At 47.3% G+C, this 17601-nt stretch overlaps 1 protein-coding gene across 1 annotated transcript in view; it reads right to left on the bottom strand.

Annotated features, from left to right (window-relative positions):
* Positions 1–17601, bottom strand: part of SLC17A7 (solute carrier family 17 member 7) — a 57589-nt gene that overhangs the window by 16663 nt on the left and 23325 nt on the right. The window contains exons 2-3 of the mRNA XM_081167218.1: positions 1485–1737; positions 258–376 (exon numbers count right to left, since the gene is read on the bottom strand). Coding sequence (XP_081023344.1) covers positions 258–376; positions 1485–1737 — 372 coding nt within the window. The remainder of the gene's footprint in view (positions 1–257; positions 377–1484; positions 1738–17601) is intronic.

Here is a 17601-nt window from a genome sequence, read left to right as displayed (position 1 = left end):
GGAAAGAACCACAAACTTAAAAAAAAGACACAAAATGCCAAATTTTTGCTGTAGTGATAATCTGCTTTACACAAAGGTACAGTCAATTTTCATGATCTTCATCTTTCACCAGATAGTGAGCTAACCCAAATGGACCAGGGTATCTTTCTATTCCTGTTCTAAAGAATGAGATCACCAGGGGTGAGCCAAAATCTGCATGTTCCCCCTCTTTGATTTACACATACACACTAAAAAAAAATACCCTACCTGCATCTTACCTGTTAGCAGCAAATTTCTGTGCTATGAACCCTCCTGGGATCTGGGTGACAATGTAACCCCAGAAGAAGGATCCATGAATCATGCCTACTGTCTCAGGATCCCAGTTGAACTCCGCTTTCTAAAGTGGTGAGAAGAATAGAGGAAAGATTTGTTTCCTGATTACAGCCAGCAGCAGGACTTCGGTCACAGCAGCACCATCCATTCAACGCTCATGGCTCCCCCTCCAGCCAAGAATCCTGGGAACTGTAGTTTACGTTAATGGTACTCTGCATTGTAGCGCTGTCAGGAGTGAACTACATTTCCCATAATTCTTTGGGAGGAAGCTTGTGCTTTAAGTGTATGTTGTGTATCCAACCATAGAATAATAGAGTTGGAAGGTCATCCTAGTCCAGGTGTGGGGAACCAGCGGCCCTCTAGATGCTGCTGAACTACAACTTCCAGCATCCCTAGCCATCGAGCATGCTTGCTGGGGCTGATGGGAGTTGTAGTTCAGCAACATCTGGAGGGCCAAGAGGTCCCCACATCTGCTATAGAAGATTGACCCTGGGAAACAGTCAGGGCTCTGGAATGTGTGAAGCAATAGTAAAAAAAGGGAGTGCCTCATTAAATCCAGAAGTGCTTATCTCTGAGTAGACCTATGCAGGACTGGGGATGCTGATCTGATTAGGCATGGTGAAAAACTGAAAAACTTCATTCTGGTTTAGTTATTCCAGAACACTTTTGTCTCTGGCTCTGTCCATAATTGGTTCTGGCTCCACCCAGCACTGCCCTGTGGCCTCCAATGAATTAAAGGTAAATGTAAAGGACCCCTGGACGGTTAAGTCCAGTCAAAAGCGACTGTGGGAATGCGGCACTCATTTCACTTACAGGCCGAGGGAACCGGTGTTTGTCCACAGACAGCTTTCCAGGTCATGGAAGTGGTTTCCAAGCCACTTCTGGCGCAACGGGACACCGTGACGGAATCCAGAACGCATGGAAACGCCATTTATCTTCCTGCTGCAGCGGTACCTATTTATCTAATTGCACTGGTGTGCTTTCAGACTGCTAGGTTAGCAGAAGTTGGGACAGAGCAACGGGAGCTCACCCCGTCGTGGGGATTCGAACCACCGACCTTCCAATCGGCAAGCCCAAGAGGCTCAGTGGTTTAGACCACAGCGCCACCTGCGTCCCTTGGCCCTCAACAGAAAAAAAAGCCTGCCCCTGCTCCAGAGGGAGAACAGTCTCACCTTCACAACGAGTTTGTCCCCTTCGTAGACGGTGTTGTTGTTGACCATGCTGACAATGGCCACGCCCAGGTTGCAGCGGATGCCAAAGCTGATGCAGAAGCCCAGGCCGCAGAGGATGGCGATGATGTAGCGGCGAGGGAGGCCAAAGCAGGTGCAGTCGACGATGGGCGGGTGCTTCTCGGTCACCTCAACAGCCCGGCCCTCTTCAGTCAGCTCGATGGTCTCCCCACCTGCCTGTTTCTTATCAAGGATCCTAGAAGTCAGAGATAAGAGGAAGGCTTGAAGGGATGGGTAGGACTGAAAGCTGACAACCCAGAAAAAGCAATGGTTCCCATAAGGTGAGCAGATTCTGTCTCATTGCCTTCTTTCCACTTTATTGATATCACGGAAGTCTCTAACATTGGGGAAAGGAAGGCAGCTGCCTCAGGCGGTCATGAAAGGGCAGCAAGTTGTCAGTTAAGTGGTTATTGTTGTATTTTTTCCTGCCAGGGAGGCAAAGGAAGTGCTTGTGGGAAAGAATGGGTGAATTGGGAAGTTTTGGTTTCTCATTTTTTCCAATCTTAAATTCAAAGAGGCTTGTGGCCTCTTTGTTTTATGTTTTTAAAGTTCTCCCCAAAACCCACCAGCATTTTGGTGTGGATTTCTCCTAATACCCCCATTTCTGTATGCAGTTTTGCAAAGCAATAATGTATTTTCCCACTATATTTTCACAAGTATGTGTACACTTTACCCTAAGTTATGAATTTTTGTATACATCAATTGGCTGGAAAACCGAATAGCACAACCTGGAGAAGTCCAAATTTCGAAAGATCGCTCTTATGGTTGGTTTAGTCTTTTGGAAAGCGAGAATTTGGTAGGTATGCCTTTCAACGCGAACTGAATCAAATTCCTCCTCCATCCCTACTTGTGGGATTTTCTGCCTCAGATGCCAAAATTACCTGAGTACCTTTGGCCACTCTGCACCTTGCCTTCAGGTGAGAAAGGGGGCATCAACATCAACATCAGCATCAGGAAGGAGCGTCTCCACCTCCATTGTTCTGCCCGGACACTGAGGTCCAACGCCGAGGGCCTTCTGGCGGTTCCCTTGCTACGAGAAGCCAAGTTACAGGGAACCAGGCAGAGGGCCATCTTGGTAGTGGCACCCGCCCTGTGGAACACCCTCCCACCAGATGTCAAAGAGAAAAATAACTACCAAACTTTTAGAAGACATCTGAAGGCAGCCCTGTTTAGGGAAGCTTTTAATGTTTAATAGGTTATTGTATTTTAGTGTTCTGTTGGAAGCCGCCCAGAGTGGCTGGGGAAACCCAGCCAGATGGGCGAGGTATAAATAAATTATTATTATTATTATTATTATTATTATTATTATTATTATTATTATTATCATTATCATTATCATCATCATCATCATCATCATCATTTTATTTGTATGCCACCTTTCCACAGTTAAAACAATGCTCAAGGCGGCTTACAATATGAAAAGATTTACATAATTACTAACAGCAAAATAGTCATAAAAATAAAGAAAGCACATTAAAAACTACATAACCAAACTGAACAATTGCCACATAAAAATAACGATACAAAAGGTTAATATCAGTAATATCAGTTAATATCAGTAACAGCAAAACCTCCCAACAAAGCTTCCCCCCAAATTCCCCAGCCCTTGCTAAGCAACAACTGCAGCAGCAGTCCTTATGAAGCCTGTCAGGCGCCGCCCTGGGCCAGGTGGAGAGAGGCAGGAACGGGACCCTCAGGCTCTCAGCAGGAGAGTCCTCCTGTTTGATGCCCTGCTTCAGGGGGCACATTATTTGGGGATGGCCCTGGGGACGCACTCTCCGCCCTGCCCTCCAGAAGGAGGGTTGAACTGGGACAATTTTCTAACTAATTCTGAAGCTGGAAGATGCCCTCTTTGCCACAGCTCTCAGTTCCTTCATTTTCATTAATGTCTCCCCCTCTTCTCCTCCTTTCACTTCTCTGTTTACGAAGCACCTGAAGTATCACAGAGCGAGCCAGTCTGTAAATCACACTGTGCACACAATCACACAAGAGTTGGAGTTAACTCTTTATTAGTGAAAACACAATCTACACGGACTTGGCTGGGTGTTGGCCTAATGAGCACGGCATCTCATTCTTGGTGGTTTTACTCCATGGAATCAGTTGCCAAGACTAAAGGTCCCCACCTCCCCACAACCATGTATGTCTCCTCCTCTCCAGGGCTTTCTCCAAGCAATCAGAGACTTCGCCTGCATGCAGCCAATCTCTGCTCTGCTCTTTTCATGTATCTCCTGGTTCTGGGAGACAGGGTGGAAGGAGCCAGACTCAACTCTGCCTCTTGGCCACCTTCCTCCCACTCACAAACTTTAGCTTCTGCCTCTGATTCTGGACTGCTCTCTGCCACTGCCTCTTCCTGCTCACTAAACCCGGTTACCCCTTGAGCTTCTGACACCTCCTCCTCCCAGTCTTCTCCCTCTTCTACCGCTGACCACCCATTGTTGTCCCACCACCACTCCCTGGGCTCTGAGCCTTCTTCCTTGGGGATTCCCCAGCTGATTCCTCCCACCATCCCTCTGTGTCCAACCTGTCTATGACATAAAACGCTGCCAAAGAAAAGTGGGGGGAAGGGGAGGCAGAATCGATGTGATGGTGCTGCATCTGCAGTTGTGGCAAGATCTCTTTCGGGCAGCACTTTGCATACGTGCTCTAGAACATGGACAACACGTCACGCATACCCTGGTCCGTGTTGACTGTTAATTTGGGATTGGTGGATCTGACCATTTTGGTTTTTCTCAGTTTCCCATATTTCCATTCTTAAATCATCCATCCATCCATCCATTGCATTCATATCCCACCTTTTCCGCTAACAAACTCAAGGTGGTGTACAGTGGTACCTTGGGTTACAGACGCTTCAGGTTACAGACTCCGCTAACCAGAAATAGTACCTCAGGAGGTTAAGAACTTTACCTCAGGATGAGAACAGAAATCGCGCGGCAGCAGCGGGAGGCCCCATTAGCTCAAGTGGTACCTCAGGTTAAGAACAGTTTCAGGTTAAGAACGGACCTCCAGAACGAATTAAGTTCTTAACCCGAGGTACCACTGTACATGGTTCTTTCTCCCCTCCTCAATTAATTCACACAACAACCCTGTGAGGTAGGTGAGGCGGAGAGAGGCAGTGACTGACCCAAAGTCACTCAGTTAGCCTCATGGCCTACTGAGGATTTGAACCCTGGTCTGCCAGGTCCTAATCCGACACTCTAAATACTACGCCATAGTGGTTTTCCAGTTCTTCACATTTCCACATCAGTTCATCAGTTTTGTGATAATATATATTAAGTCCTCATGAAAATTCACCAGCATTTTAGTGTGAATTTCTCTTAAAGCACACATTTTAATGCAGCTTTGCCTCAAATGCACCCTGTTGCAAAGCGATTTCCCTTAAGATAATGCATTTTTGCACACTTTGATCACTATAATATTTTTACTTTTATGCACACATTTTACACATATGCATTTTTGCACATATTTGCTTGGCTGGAGAACTGCCTTGCAAAATTCAGAGAAGCGCAAATTTCACAGGACAATATTGTTCCATTCTGTGTACAGTGGTACTTCAGGTTAAGTACTTAATTTGTTCCGGAGGTCCGTTCTTAACCTGAAACTGTTCTTAACCTGAAGCACCACTTTACCTAATGGGGCCTCCTGCTGCCACCGGAGCACAATTTCTGTTCTCATCCTGAAGCAAAGTTCTTAACCCGAGGTAATATTTCTGGGTTAGCAGAGTCTGGAACCTGAAGCGTATGTAACCTGAAGCGTATGTAACCTGAGGTACCACTGTATTGCTTCAGAAAGTGTGAGTGAGGAAGGTTCACCTTTAAATGTGATCTGAATCTGAATTCTCCCCCATCCTTCATGCTAAGCAGTGGCGAAGCTGCATGCTCCACTACTGGGGGCGGAGAGCAGGTGAGGGCGTGGCTGGCACCCCGGGGGCGTGGCACACGCTCTGGGGGCATGGCATGCTGCCTGTGGGGGCGTGGTGCCCGGAGCACGGGGGGATGTGGGATGTGCAGTGCATGTCTAGGGGGGCTGCCGCGATGGCACCCTACTGGAATAGTGGTGCTGGGGCGGTCCACTCCCTCTGCACTCCCATTCCTCTGCCAGTGACACTAACATGCCTTCTGAAAATGAGCTTGGAAACTTCATTTGGTGGCCCAGCTGGCATCCGTGGTCCACTCTTGCCAATCATATCTCACTCACTTTAGAGTTTCACAGAACTCTTCAATTTTCAGTGTTAAATGAAGAAAACTGGGTGGAGGAAGGGGGAAAGAGGGTGAGGAAGGCCTCCTGCCATGGGGAAAGGTGCATTGGCAATAGATTAAAAGTTTTGAGATGGCGACTTAGGAAGCCTTGCAGACTAATGAGGTTAGTTTGGGTCCAGTGCAGAATCAGGCCCAGACCGGGGGGGGGGCATATGGGCCACTTGGCCTGGGCCTCTGATTCCAAAGGGGGCCTCGGTCATCATATTCACAATCGCAGGGGATGTGCTGGGGCGAAATATGCAGATACAGTTCAAGCCTTGAAATAAAATTATTTGTCAGCATAACTTTGTGAAAATTATTTATATACTTACTTATTTCTAAGACTTCAGTTACCCCCAGGGTAAAAAAAAGGGGGGCACATTATCTACCTGGCCTGGGCCTCTGCCTGGCTCTGCAAGGCCCTGTGCAGAATCTGTGGGTTAACTTGCAGAAAAAGGCTCCTACCCCCCCCCCCTTGTGTATTACAGAAGTGGGGAATCTCAGGTCTGGGGAAAAGTGTGGCCCTCCAAGCCCCTCTACTTGGCCCTCAGAAATCTCCCCAGGCCACGCCCTTCTCTGGCCTTCCTTCACTTCCACAAATGTTTATGATTGGCTGGAATGCGTCTCTGAGCTCTGATGGTGCGTCTGGCCTGCCTACATGGAGGATATGGATGTGTGAGCATGTGTACAAACTGACCTCCTGGGCAAAGGTAAAATTCACATCCACGGCTCCACCCACATTTGCCTCTGGCTCCGCCCACTGCCCATGCGGCCCTCAGAAGGCTGCCCTGAAGGGAATGCAGTCCTCTGGCTGGTCCTCCGACCCCTGGCTTCTTGGAGCTCAACATGCCAAAGCTGTAAGGCAGAGAGCAGAAAATGGAAGAAAAGTGTGGTGGTCCTTATCCTAGGAAAGCAGGAGAATTGTGTTGGATGACAGGGAGCTGCATATGGACTTGACAGGAGCAGCAGAAATGGGATAGCTATAGCATTAGCTAAGCCACCATTGCATCCTTGTAAGGAACTGCATCAGGTGACTCTGCGTAGATGCAGGCAGTCGGGCCAGACTGACCTGAGAGCAGAGAGGGTGGGCTCAGACGCGGGGAAGGTCCCTCCCTGCCAAAGATTTCAGAGGGGCTTGGAGCACCCCCAAGTCCTCGTCCATCACCGCCCCCTTCCCGCTCTTACACACTGTCTCGTCAGCCTGGTGGGGAGGCGGCGGATGCCCACGCAGAAGCTGTTCCCATCAGAGCTGGTGCAGATGGGCTCTGAGCTCAATCTCGGCACTGGGCCCGAGAACAACTCCTTTCCCTTAGCAACGGAGGCGACAGAAAGGCCTTCTTTCTGAGCCCCCTCGTATCGTCCCTTCCCCTCAGTCCCTCCTTCCTCCCTGCCCTTCCTGCACACGCAGCCTCCACCAGATCCGTAAGCCAACCAGTGTTAGTGAGTACAAATATGCGCCTGACATTGCACACCTATTCTGTATGTTCAAAGCACATCCCACCCGCTTCCGGATAGTCCTGGAAGACATCGTTTGCCCCTCACAGAGCTACAATTCCCAGCAGCGCATTTAACAAAATACAGCTCCCAGCGTCCTTTGAGGCGGCAGTGGCGGAATGTGCTTTAAATGTATGGTGTACATGCAGAGTCCATATCTTAGCAAGGAGGGATTCTTAAAACAGTTGGGCGACACTCTTCCCAAACCCCCTAGTTACAGGAGACTATGGATCATAATTTGGCTAAAATTGCAAATAGGTGGCATTGTGAGGTTGTGGCCCAGCGGTCCTGAGCTCCAGGTCCTCTGTGTCAGGCCCCAGATCTCTGGTTCATCCCCCATCCAATTTTTATTTTTTATTTTTTAAACCCTCTGCTGGCATGCTGCAAAGTGGCTGCGTACACACCTTACATTTGAAAGCACATGACTTCCCCTAAGGAATCCTGGGAATTGTAGTTTGTTAAAGGGTGCTCAGAATTGCAGTTCTGTGAGCAGCAAACTACAGTTCCCAGGGTTATTTGGCAGATGCCAATTGCTTTAAATGTATGGTGTGTGCACAAGCCCTAGTTGTGCTAGTGCGACTCCAGGCACACGCCATCTTATTTTGCCCCCAAATTTGTGTCATGGGCCTGTGTGCTGAATTCTTTAAGAGCCCAGAGTAGTGGTGGTGGTCAGAAGGAAGAGGGTTCTGGATTTCCTCAGAGCTTCCCCCCTACATTTCTCCCCACATCACTGGAGCACTGAACACCCCACATTTCCACGAATACTTGTTTAAAACTGTTCAACCTAATCCAGCCAGAAACTACAAGTGACTGTCATTTGTCATGTAGTGGTGAGAGCATTCGAGCAAAAATCCTTGGCACAGAGCTTGCCGAGTGACCTTGGGCCAGATATTAAGCCTGGCCTCCCTCACAGGACTGTTGTAACAATACTGAGCTCATTGGATGAAAAAACGATATAGAAATCTGATAGGCTATGCCAGAGTTCCGACACTGGTGGCAGCTGTTGCTAGGATAGGCTCGTTTCCTCTTAGCCCGCCCCCTAATATGATCCCACAAGCAAGACAACCACCTGGATTACACCTTAACAGGATCTCAGCATGCAGAAACAATTTGGCTAGTGACTAGTTTCCCACCAACTTGTCAGGAAAATCTTTGCCTGCTAGATTTCTACACATCGGAACCCTTCCCGAGGGCAGCATTTCAGACAGCCTCCTTGGGGTCACTATTTTTTAAATATAAAAAAGCCCTTTTCACTGTCTCTTTAACAGACAACTCAATCTGCTTCAGAAAAAAAATAAAATTCTGAAAGACTGCCATTTCTTCAAACGGTGACTAAAGCACATCGTGCATCAACACCCAAAATGCTCAGGAAGATGTGCTATTATCACATACCAAAAAAGACTCCTGAAATCACATGCACGCACAAACACACAGCGCTGGAAACACCCCTAAGCATTTGGGTGCAATTTGTCTGACATTAAACCATATATATTGCTTGAATTACAACAGCAGTCCTCGTCGGTGGGGGGGGGTGTTTAGGTGACAAGCTTCGGGCGGCGACATGCTGGTTTCAACCTTCTCTCTAAAAAAAGAGAATATTGTTTTCTGGCCAGCTGGCAATGCCATCCCTCCCTACTCTCTGAGAAATACTTTGGGCGACCCAGCACCCCTCACATGCCCCTTGATCTGATTTTATAGGGCACTCCTGTGCTACATGATTTCATTTCAATAACTGCTGCTTATGTACATATATTAATTTCGCCTAGCCTACCTGCCAACCTAGGGACGCGGGTGGCGCTGTGGGTTAAACCACAGAGTCTAGGGCTTGCCAATCAGAAGGTCGGCGGTTCAAATCCCCGTGACGGGGTGAGCTTCCGTTGCTCGGTCCATGCTCCTGCCAACCTAGCTCGAAAGCACCTCAAAGTGCAAGTAGATAAATAGGTACCACTCTGGCGGGAAGGTAAACGGCATTTCCATGCGCTGCTCTGGTTCGCCAGAAGCGGCTTAGTCATGCTGGCCACATGACCCGGAAGCTGTACGCCGGCTCCCTCAGCCAGTAAAGTGAGATGAGTCGTCCGCGACTGGACCTAATGGTCAGGGGTCCCTTTACTTGTACCTTTACCTCACAGGGCTGTTTCCGATAAAAAAGGGGGGAGGGGAGAAAAGCATACCCAGCCCTGAGCTCCTGGGTTTGCCACACAGCTATAACTGAGCCCATGACACCAGTTGGCTACCAATCAGTTTCCAGGCCCAAATCAAAGTTCTGATCTGGGCATTTTGGAGGGAGATTCTGTGCCTTCGTCCTCTTGCTGCTGCCTGGGGAGGGAATGCAACTATAGCATGGAAGGGGAGAAGGAGTTGTGGATCCAGGGAGCTCCAAGGGTTGGTTGCTGTCGTTTTTTGTTGTTGTCGACACCTTTGTTTTTTTAAAAAAGCACACACATGGAAAAATGGCTTCCTTGCTTTGCTGGAATTGTACTCCACTCTTTCCCTTCTCAAAGGAGTTGCTCAAAGCAGCTTTCAGCTATCAAAGCACACATAAATTCAAGGATGATACTGCCATTACGAAAAAAAGAAATTAGCAAAATATAAAAGCAGCAGGAACAACGAAAATAAAAATAAATGAAAATGCAGCAAAGCCACCTCCAGACTGCCAGGGGAGGATTCGAGGGCATACTGGAAATTTAGCTTTTGCACAATTGAAGCAGATGAAAGCACCACAACGCAGAAGATCCTTCCGGTTAGGAAGCTGATGGGGAAATGTACTGGAAAGTACTGAGGCACGCTCAGTAAAGACCAGACATAGTCAAGCCCTCTGCGTATGCTTTGTGCAAGCAAATCAGGCTCAATAAACAGGCCTTATGGAAGAGCTCCAAGAGCAACAACAACAACAAGTATTTTCTTCCTTTCTTTTGCAAGAGTTGAATTGGTCACACCCAACCAAATAGCTTCCTTGCTTGAGAAATGGAAGAAGATACACCCAAGTCCTTCCAAAGAGGAAGAGCGCCCTCTACTGGTTGGGCTTCACACCCTTCTCTCTGGAATACAGAAACACACACACACACACACACACACACACACACACACAGTCCTGCACTGGATCTTGCCCGACTTTGGATATGATCCTTTTCACTGACGTCAGCTCAAGACGGCCGTGTTGGCAGCTTAGGAGGCAAGGTTTTAAATATCCCTGGCTAAGCTGCCCACCGCCAGCAGGTTTGCAGTGACCTTGGGTGGTGCCATAAGCTTATCAGCCTCCGGTTTCTTGCCTGGCTTCACGTTCACACCACCAGATCTCGGCATCAACCCACTGAAAGCACAGAGAGGGCCCCAAAGACATGAGTGCTATAAGGATCATGCACAATGGTGACCCAAAATCAGGCATGAACTGCTGGATCCTGGGCTTGCTTACTCAATCCATTGATCCCAGAGAACCTGACCTTACTCTCTGTTGTGTTCTTAGGATTTCACCCAAACAGCTATATCCTGTGCAAAATAAGGGACCCCATGCCTATTATAAACAATGAGCTCGTGCACACCTAGCATTGCATACAATCGGGCTGCAAGTGACCTAACCTTTCTGTCATGTGTCCACTTGACAGATCGTTGCATGTGCCAATCATATGGACAGATTTCCCCCAGTTAACTGAAGACACCATCTCCTAAATAGTCAATGCAGGTGTTTTTGTTTTTTTAACCCAACTGCAAAATCAGGGCCTGTCCCTCAGGTTGGACATTTATCCTGGATACTGGCTTGGAAGGCAGTGTTCCTAGACTGTGGGATACTGAAAGCACCAATTTACCTAGTAAGCAGGTCTAGATTTAGAGGCAGGCATCTGCCTTAGGAACTGGGCGTAGGGGGCAGTGGGCTTTGGGGAGGGGCACCTGTCACAGGATTCAGCTCAAATGTCTGCCTGATAGCTGAAACAAACAGTTCGTCTTCACCTGTAAAGCAGACAAGTGTTGCATTAATAGACCAATAAAATGTTTGTTTTTGTGCATTTTGAATCATATAACTTTAACTTTAACTTTAACTTATATTAACCTATGGTCTCTGTGTGTGGTTTGGGAGCTGCACGGTCAGGGAAAAAACAATGCTGTCCAAGGTTGTAAAGACTGTGGAGAGAATAATTGGGTGCACTCTTCCCAACTTGCATCAAATCTATGCTTCCAGGTGCCATAAGAAAGCTGCAGAGATAGTGCAGGATAGTGCACACCCTGGAAATGAACTCTTTCAGCTTCTGCCTTCTGGAAGAAGGTACAGGGTTACAAAGACTAGGACTAGCCGCCTGAGAAACAGTTTCTATCCAAATGCGATTTTGGTTTTAAATGCAGTGTAAGGTAGTCTTTATGTGAGTATATTGTATTCAGTTATGGGGTATCAGAGTTTTTAGGGGCTAACCAGGCAGGGATAGCAGGCTTGTGGATTTTTGAATGTCTGATGTAGATTTTTTCAATTTTGTTGTTCTGTACGGGACAATGACAATAAAGATTATCGTATCATATAATTGTAGAGTTGGAAGAAACCCTGAGGAACATCCAGCCCTGCAATGCAGAAATATTTAGCTGTCCCATACGGGGACTGAACCGGCAGCCTTGGTGCTATCAGCTTCATGCTCTAACCAACTGAGCTATCTCCTGCCCTGCCTATCCACCCATATTATTGGGGTCTTCCCTCCTTTGGTTTCCCAAAGAGCCGTTTTAACACACATTCCCCTTCCCCCTTTATTCATGGGGAAATTGATATCACCAGTGCTCATTCAACAGTGTCTATGTAAAACCATTGTGAGCAACTGTGTAAACCTATCATTTTTATATAACAGGGATAAATCATGCGTCCAAGCTGGGAAACAGGATACAAATGCAATTCAAAAACCTAAAGGCTTTCAAAAATCAAAGCAAATTGAGGGGATGCTAAAGATGCTCCTTGTCCGTGGTGCTGTTTGGCCTTTTTGAACACCCTTGGTTATACATTGCTCCTTCTGACTTGTCCTACAGCTTCTGGTTCCCGACTCCCCTCAAGGTGCTACCCACAGGCCAGCCTGCCGGCAACAATGATGAGATGCAGCAACGCAACCTATTCTTGAAGGAGGCTGCCCACTGCATCTCTGCCTGAGTCTGTACTCTGGGAGTGCCTCCCTCCCCTAACAAATAAAGTGAATTCAGTGTCTGGGAAGATGCAAACAGATTAAAGTGGCAGCAGAGTCAGTCTAAGAAAAGGTCAAAACTCTGGAGTTTCTTTGGAGTAAGAAGCACACACACCCCGAAACCTGGTGGGAGAATAGTATTTGTTGGAGCAGGTTTAAGCTGCGAAACCTCCACCTAAGCTCAGCCTGCATATTTGCAATTAAATGCATATGCCGTATTTTCCCGTCTATAAGACGCCCCCATGTATAAGACTATTTTGGGGGACTCAGATTCAAGAAAATGGGGGAAATCTATCCGTGTATAAGATGCCCCCTAATTTTTGACATTATTTTTAAGGGGGGGGGAAACCCTAGTCTTATACATGGAAAAATACAGTAGTTACAAACCACTCTCATTCAAAGGAAACCAACCTAAGAGTACTCACTGGATCCCCTGAAACCACACCATTAACATAACAATTCTGTTGTATTACATTTTAACACCATCATTCAACCCAATGATCACCAGGGCAGCATACAAACATATTCCAATAAAATATAACATTATCCATGTAGATTTTTTTTTAAAAAATCATCATAACACCAATAAGCATCAATAAGCAATTTGCGGCAAAACATACATTCCTGCAGCAGACAGACCAGCTCTTTAATCCATCCATTGCCAAAAGCCTAAAGGAAAAAGCTTCACTTGCTGTTGGAACTGTCAACATGGAGAAGACTCCACAACCGAGGTGACACGACAGAAAACTAGAGAAGGCCCTGCATCCCATTGCCACACAATGAGCCACCTATAAACATACATGGTATATGTGTGCACATAATTACCGTATTTTTCGCCCTATAGGACGCACTTTTTCCCCTCCAAAAATGAAGGGGAAATGTGTGTGCGTCCTATGGGGCGAATGCAGGCTTTCGCTGAAGCCTGGAGAGCGAGAGGGGTCGGTGTGCACCGACCCCTCTCGCTCTCCAGGCTTCAGGAGAGCCCCACCGCCAGACCCACAAGGTCGGGGGACAGCGGGGAGGCACAGCGTGCCTTTCCCGCTGTCCCCCGACTTGGTTGGAAGGCTGGCGGGGGGAGAAGCCTGCTCCTCCCCGTCGCCAGCCCCGCAAATTCGGGAGACAGCAGGAGGCGCAGCGTGCCTTTCCCGCTGTCCCCCGACTTGGTTAGAAGGCTGGCGGGGGGGGGGGAGAAGCCTGCTCCTCCCCGTCGCCAGCCCCGCAAACTGGGGGACAGCGGGAGGCGCAGCGCGCCTTTCCCGCTGTCCCCCGACTTGGTTAGAAGGCTGACGGAGGGCTTCCCCCTCCTCCAGCCCCGCAAGCTCCCAGAGCCATGCCAAAGCTGCGCGCAGCTTCGGCATCGCTCTGGGTCCTGTTCTGGGGGCCCCGCGCCTGGGGGAGGGGAAAATAATTTTCCCCCCTTTATTTCCCCCCCCCCAAAAAAATCTAGGTGCGTCCTATAGGGCGAAAAATACGGTATATATTACACCTGCCAACTGATCTATATCTGATCAGGTTGACTTTGGTCCTTGGTCCAATAAACCTGTTTTAAGGGTGTCATAAGCCTCTTTGTGGGTTCCTTAGGAAATTGCAGGAGAGAAATTGCAGGAACTAGAATTAGGAATCTCCTGATCTGTGTGCTGCTGCCCTGGGCAATGAGCCACCAGGTCCATTGGGAGGAGTTAATATCTGGACTGCATACCTAGTTTCCAGGGTGCATCTGATGCCTGAGGTGGCTGTCTCACCATGACTGATGCCTGGAGAGAACTTGCCCACCCAGGCTGGCCATTGGGTCCCCCAGAGCTGGAAGGACCATAAAAGGTTTCCAGTTCTGGCAAAGGCTTTAGGTGTGTGTGATTTGGAAGCTGTCAAAGAAAGACCAGCACTGAGAGGCTGGCAGGTGGCTCAGCCTAGAATGGGCTCCCTGATAGTTGAAAGCAGCGCTAAGCCTGGAATTCTCAGGGTGCTTCCTGCTGTTTTGGGGTAACATCCAATCACATACCGGCATACCACTGACAAACTGGAACGTGTCCAGAGGAGGGCAACCAAAATGGTCAAAGGCCTGGAAACGATGCCTTATGAGGAACGGCTAAGGGAGCTGGGCATGTTTAGCCTGGAGAAGAAGAGGTTAAGGGGTGATATGATAGCCATGTTCAAATATATAAAAGGATGTCACATAGAGGAGGGAGAAAGGTTGTTTTCTGCTGCTCCAGAGAAGCGGACACGGAGCAATGGATCCAAACTACAAGAAAGAAGATTCCACCTAAACATTAGGAAGAACTTCCTGACAGTAAGAGCTGTTTGACAGTGGAATTTGCTGCCAAGGTGTGTGGTGGAGTCTCCTCCTTTGGAGGTCTTTAAGCAGAGGCTTGACAACCATATGTCAGGAGTGCTCTGATGGTGTTTCCTGCTTGGCAGGGGGTTGGACTCGATGGCCCTTGTGGTCTCTTCCAACTCTATGATTCTAATTCAAGAATTGAGGGCCCAAACTTGAGATCTAGGGGTGGGCTTTGGTGATGACACAGAGTGGCCTCCTCCTTTAAACCAGTCCTCAAAACGTATTATTTCAATGAATGCTGCCCCCGCCATCCTTATTTCACCATTTTTTATCCCGCTTTGCTGCAACAAGGCAGCTCAGGGGATAAGACTAAAAGCAGTCAAAACAAAAAGAGATAAAGCTGTAAAACAGAAAACAACAACAACACCAAGGAGATACCAACAGTTAAAAACATTCCTGAGGTAAAAAAGACGAAAAAGTTAGTCAAAAGCATGCTGGAATGGAGCTGTCTTTAAATTTATAGTGCGCATGGGGCTTTGTGAGTGGGTGGGTGCAAAGTGGAGGCCAGTCTGGGCATAAGGAGAGGCCTGCCAAAGTCCCATCACAGTCCAGCATTCTGTTCTCACAGGGGTGAACCAGATGCCTATAGGAAACCCCAAAGTAGACCCTGAGTGATACAGGAATTCTCCCCACCTGTGCTCCCAGGCAGTTGGTACTCAGAGACATGCCGCCTTGAAAACAGGAGGTAGCCCACAGCTATGATGTCTGACAGCCATTCATAGCTGTCTAAATTTGTCTGAATCCCTTTTAAAGCCGCATTCAGGCTGGTCACCGTCACTACCTCTTGTGGCAGCAAATTCCAGTTTAACTTTGCTCCGCTTAACATCGCGCTGTTGTCATTCACAGTGGGAAGAAAAACAACAAGAAAGATGTCCAAGCTAAGAGCAAGCCCCGCCACTGAGAAAAGTACTACAATGCCGGGGAATTTCTCCTCTCAGTGGAGAAATTCAATTAAATGGTGTGGACACATCTAGGACTGTGCTGTCTAGGAACTCAGTCAATGGGGTGAATTACTCCCCCCCTTTTTTTATTTCTGTATGGTCAACAGCCATCAACATTCCATAAGTTCTGATAGCTCACAGGTACTTGTCTGTGGGAAGGGGGGTTCCTCTTTAAAAATAAAAGAAAATCTCTTTTTCGCTTGCAAACTTAGATACTTCTGCATATCTGGAAAATATGCCAAGTATATAGAAACTGCCACCTTAGTTTGGGGTGGTGTGTGATGTAAGTGCTTCCAAAATTCTGGCATGCTTTTTTGCTACAAAAGGTGGCAATCACATACCGTCAGCATTTGAAGTGTCTAAAGCTAAACCCCTAGCATAGTTATTATATGGGGCTCAGATATGGACAGGCACTCACTTTGGATGTACAGAAGCTGTTCAATCTACCGGTAAGTTCCTAAGGCAACTTTTTTCTGTTCCATCCTGTGTTCCAAATGTTTCATTGCGCTTGGAGGCTAATCTCCCCTCTGTTGAATTACAGATTTGGTGTAGGACATTTAATTATTGGCTTCGGTTAAATTCAAACCCCACTGGTCTAACTACCCTTAGTACCGCAAGATTGTCATGAGAGCGCTTGGACTAAAATTGTCCACCAAAAGCTTTACTTTTCTGGTTTATCACCACAACAATTATTAACACTGGGCTTCAGTAAAGCCAACTAGACAGCGCCTATATGATATCGAGCGACAGAATAATTTGGCCACAATAAGGAAATTTTGTCCACGGTATGATTATTTTCCACCTAGTCATTTTGACACGTTGGCACCCTACTTGCAAAAGTTAACAATTCCAAAATACAGACGCACTTTCACTTACGCAATAATGAATATACTGCCTTCAGCTGTACTTGAGGGTCAATTTCAAAAAATTCTGCTGAAAAACGGTTTTGTCCATGTGGAGATGGCAGTATTGAGTCAGTGGCTCATGCGCTTCTGGCTTGCACTCTTTATAAAGATTTGGGGAGTGAGGTTATTACCCCTCTACTATTGTCCGTGCCGGATGCCGGGTCACTCAACCATTGCTACTGTGTTCTTTCTTCTAGCAGATCAAGATAATCAGGTGACATAAAAAACTGCAACATTATTAGCAGGGGCAATTAGAAAAAATATATATTGTTTGATTATTGATGTAAACCTCCAAAATGTATTTTGCATAGTTAAGTTTTTACCTCTATCTTCAGTACATTTTATTTTATTTTATTGCTCTGACTAGTGGCTGATGCAAATAAAGATTCTTCTGATCTGATCTGTGTAAGTGCTTATAAACTGATAGGCTCTTGCCCACCTGAGTTTGTTATTATTTAATTACAAATGCACAAGTTGAATAGTGCAAAGCAAGCAGGCTCCCATGGCTCTTGCTTGCCAACCACCTGCGAAAAACCAAATTTCTTTCTCTAACTAAACAGCAAAACTGTTTTCTTTAGTTTTGCTATCCAGGCAGGAGGGATGTACAGTGGTACCTTGGGTTAAGAACTTAATTCGTTCCGGGGGTCAGTTCTTAACCTGAAACTGTTCTTAACCTGAGGTACCACTTTAGCTAATGGGGCCTCCCACTACCGCCGTGCAATTTTTGTTCTCATCCTGAAGCAAAGTTCTTAACCCGAGGTAATATTTCTGGGTAGCGGAGTCTGTAACCTGAAGCATCTGTAACTTGAAGCGTCTGTAACCCGAGGTACCACTGTACGATAAATCCCAGTGTCTTGGGGAAGCCACCAGACCAGTGTCTTTTGCTTTAGGCCAGAGCAGTTCTCAACCTGTGGGTCCCCAGATGTTGTTGGACTACAGCTCCCGTCATCCCTGAGCTCTGGCCTTGCTAGCTAGGGATGATGGGAGTTGTAGTTCAACAACA

Source organism: Podarcis bocagei (genome assembly GCF_964188305.1).
Source record: "Podarcis bocagei genome assembly, chromosome: 13".
NCBI lineage: Eukaryota > Metazoa > Chordata > Lepidosauria > Squamata > Lacertidae > Podarcis > Podarcis bocagei.
The sequence above is the reverse complement of the archived record's forward strand: the minus strand, read 5'-3'. Positions and strand labels throughout refer to the sequence as shown.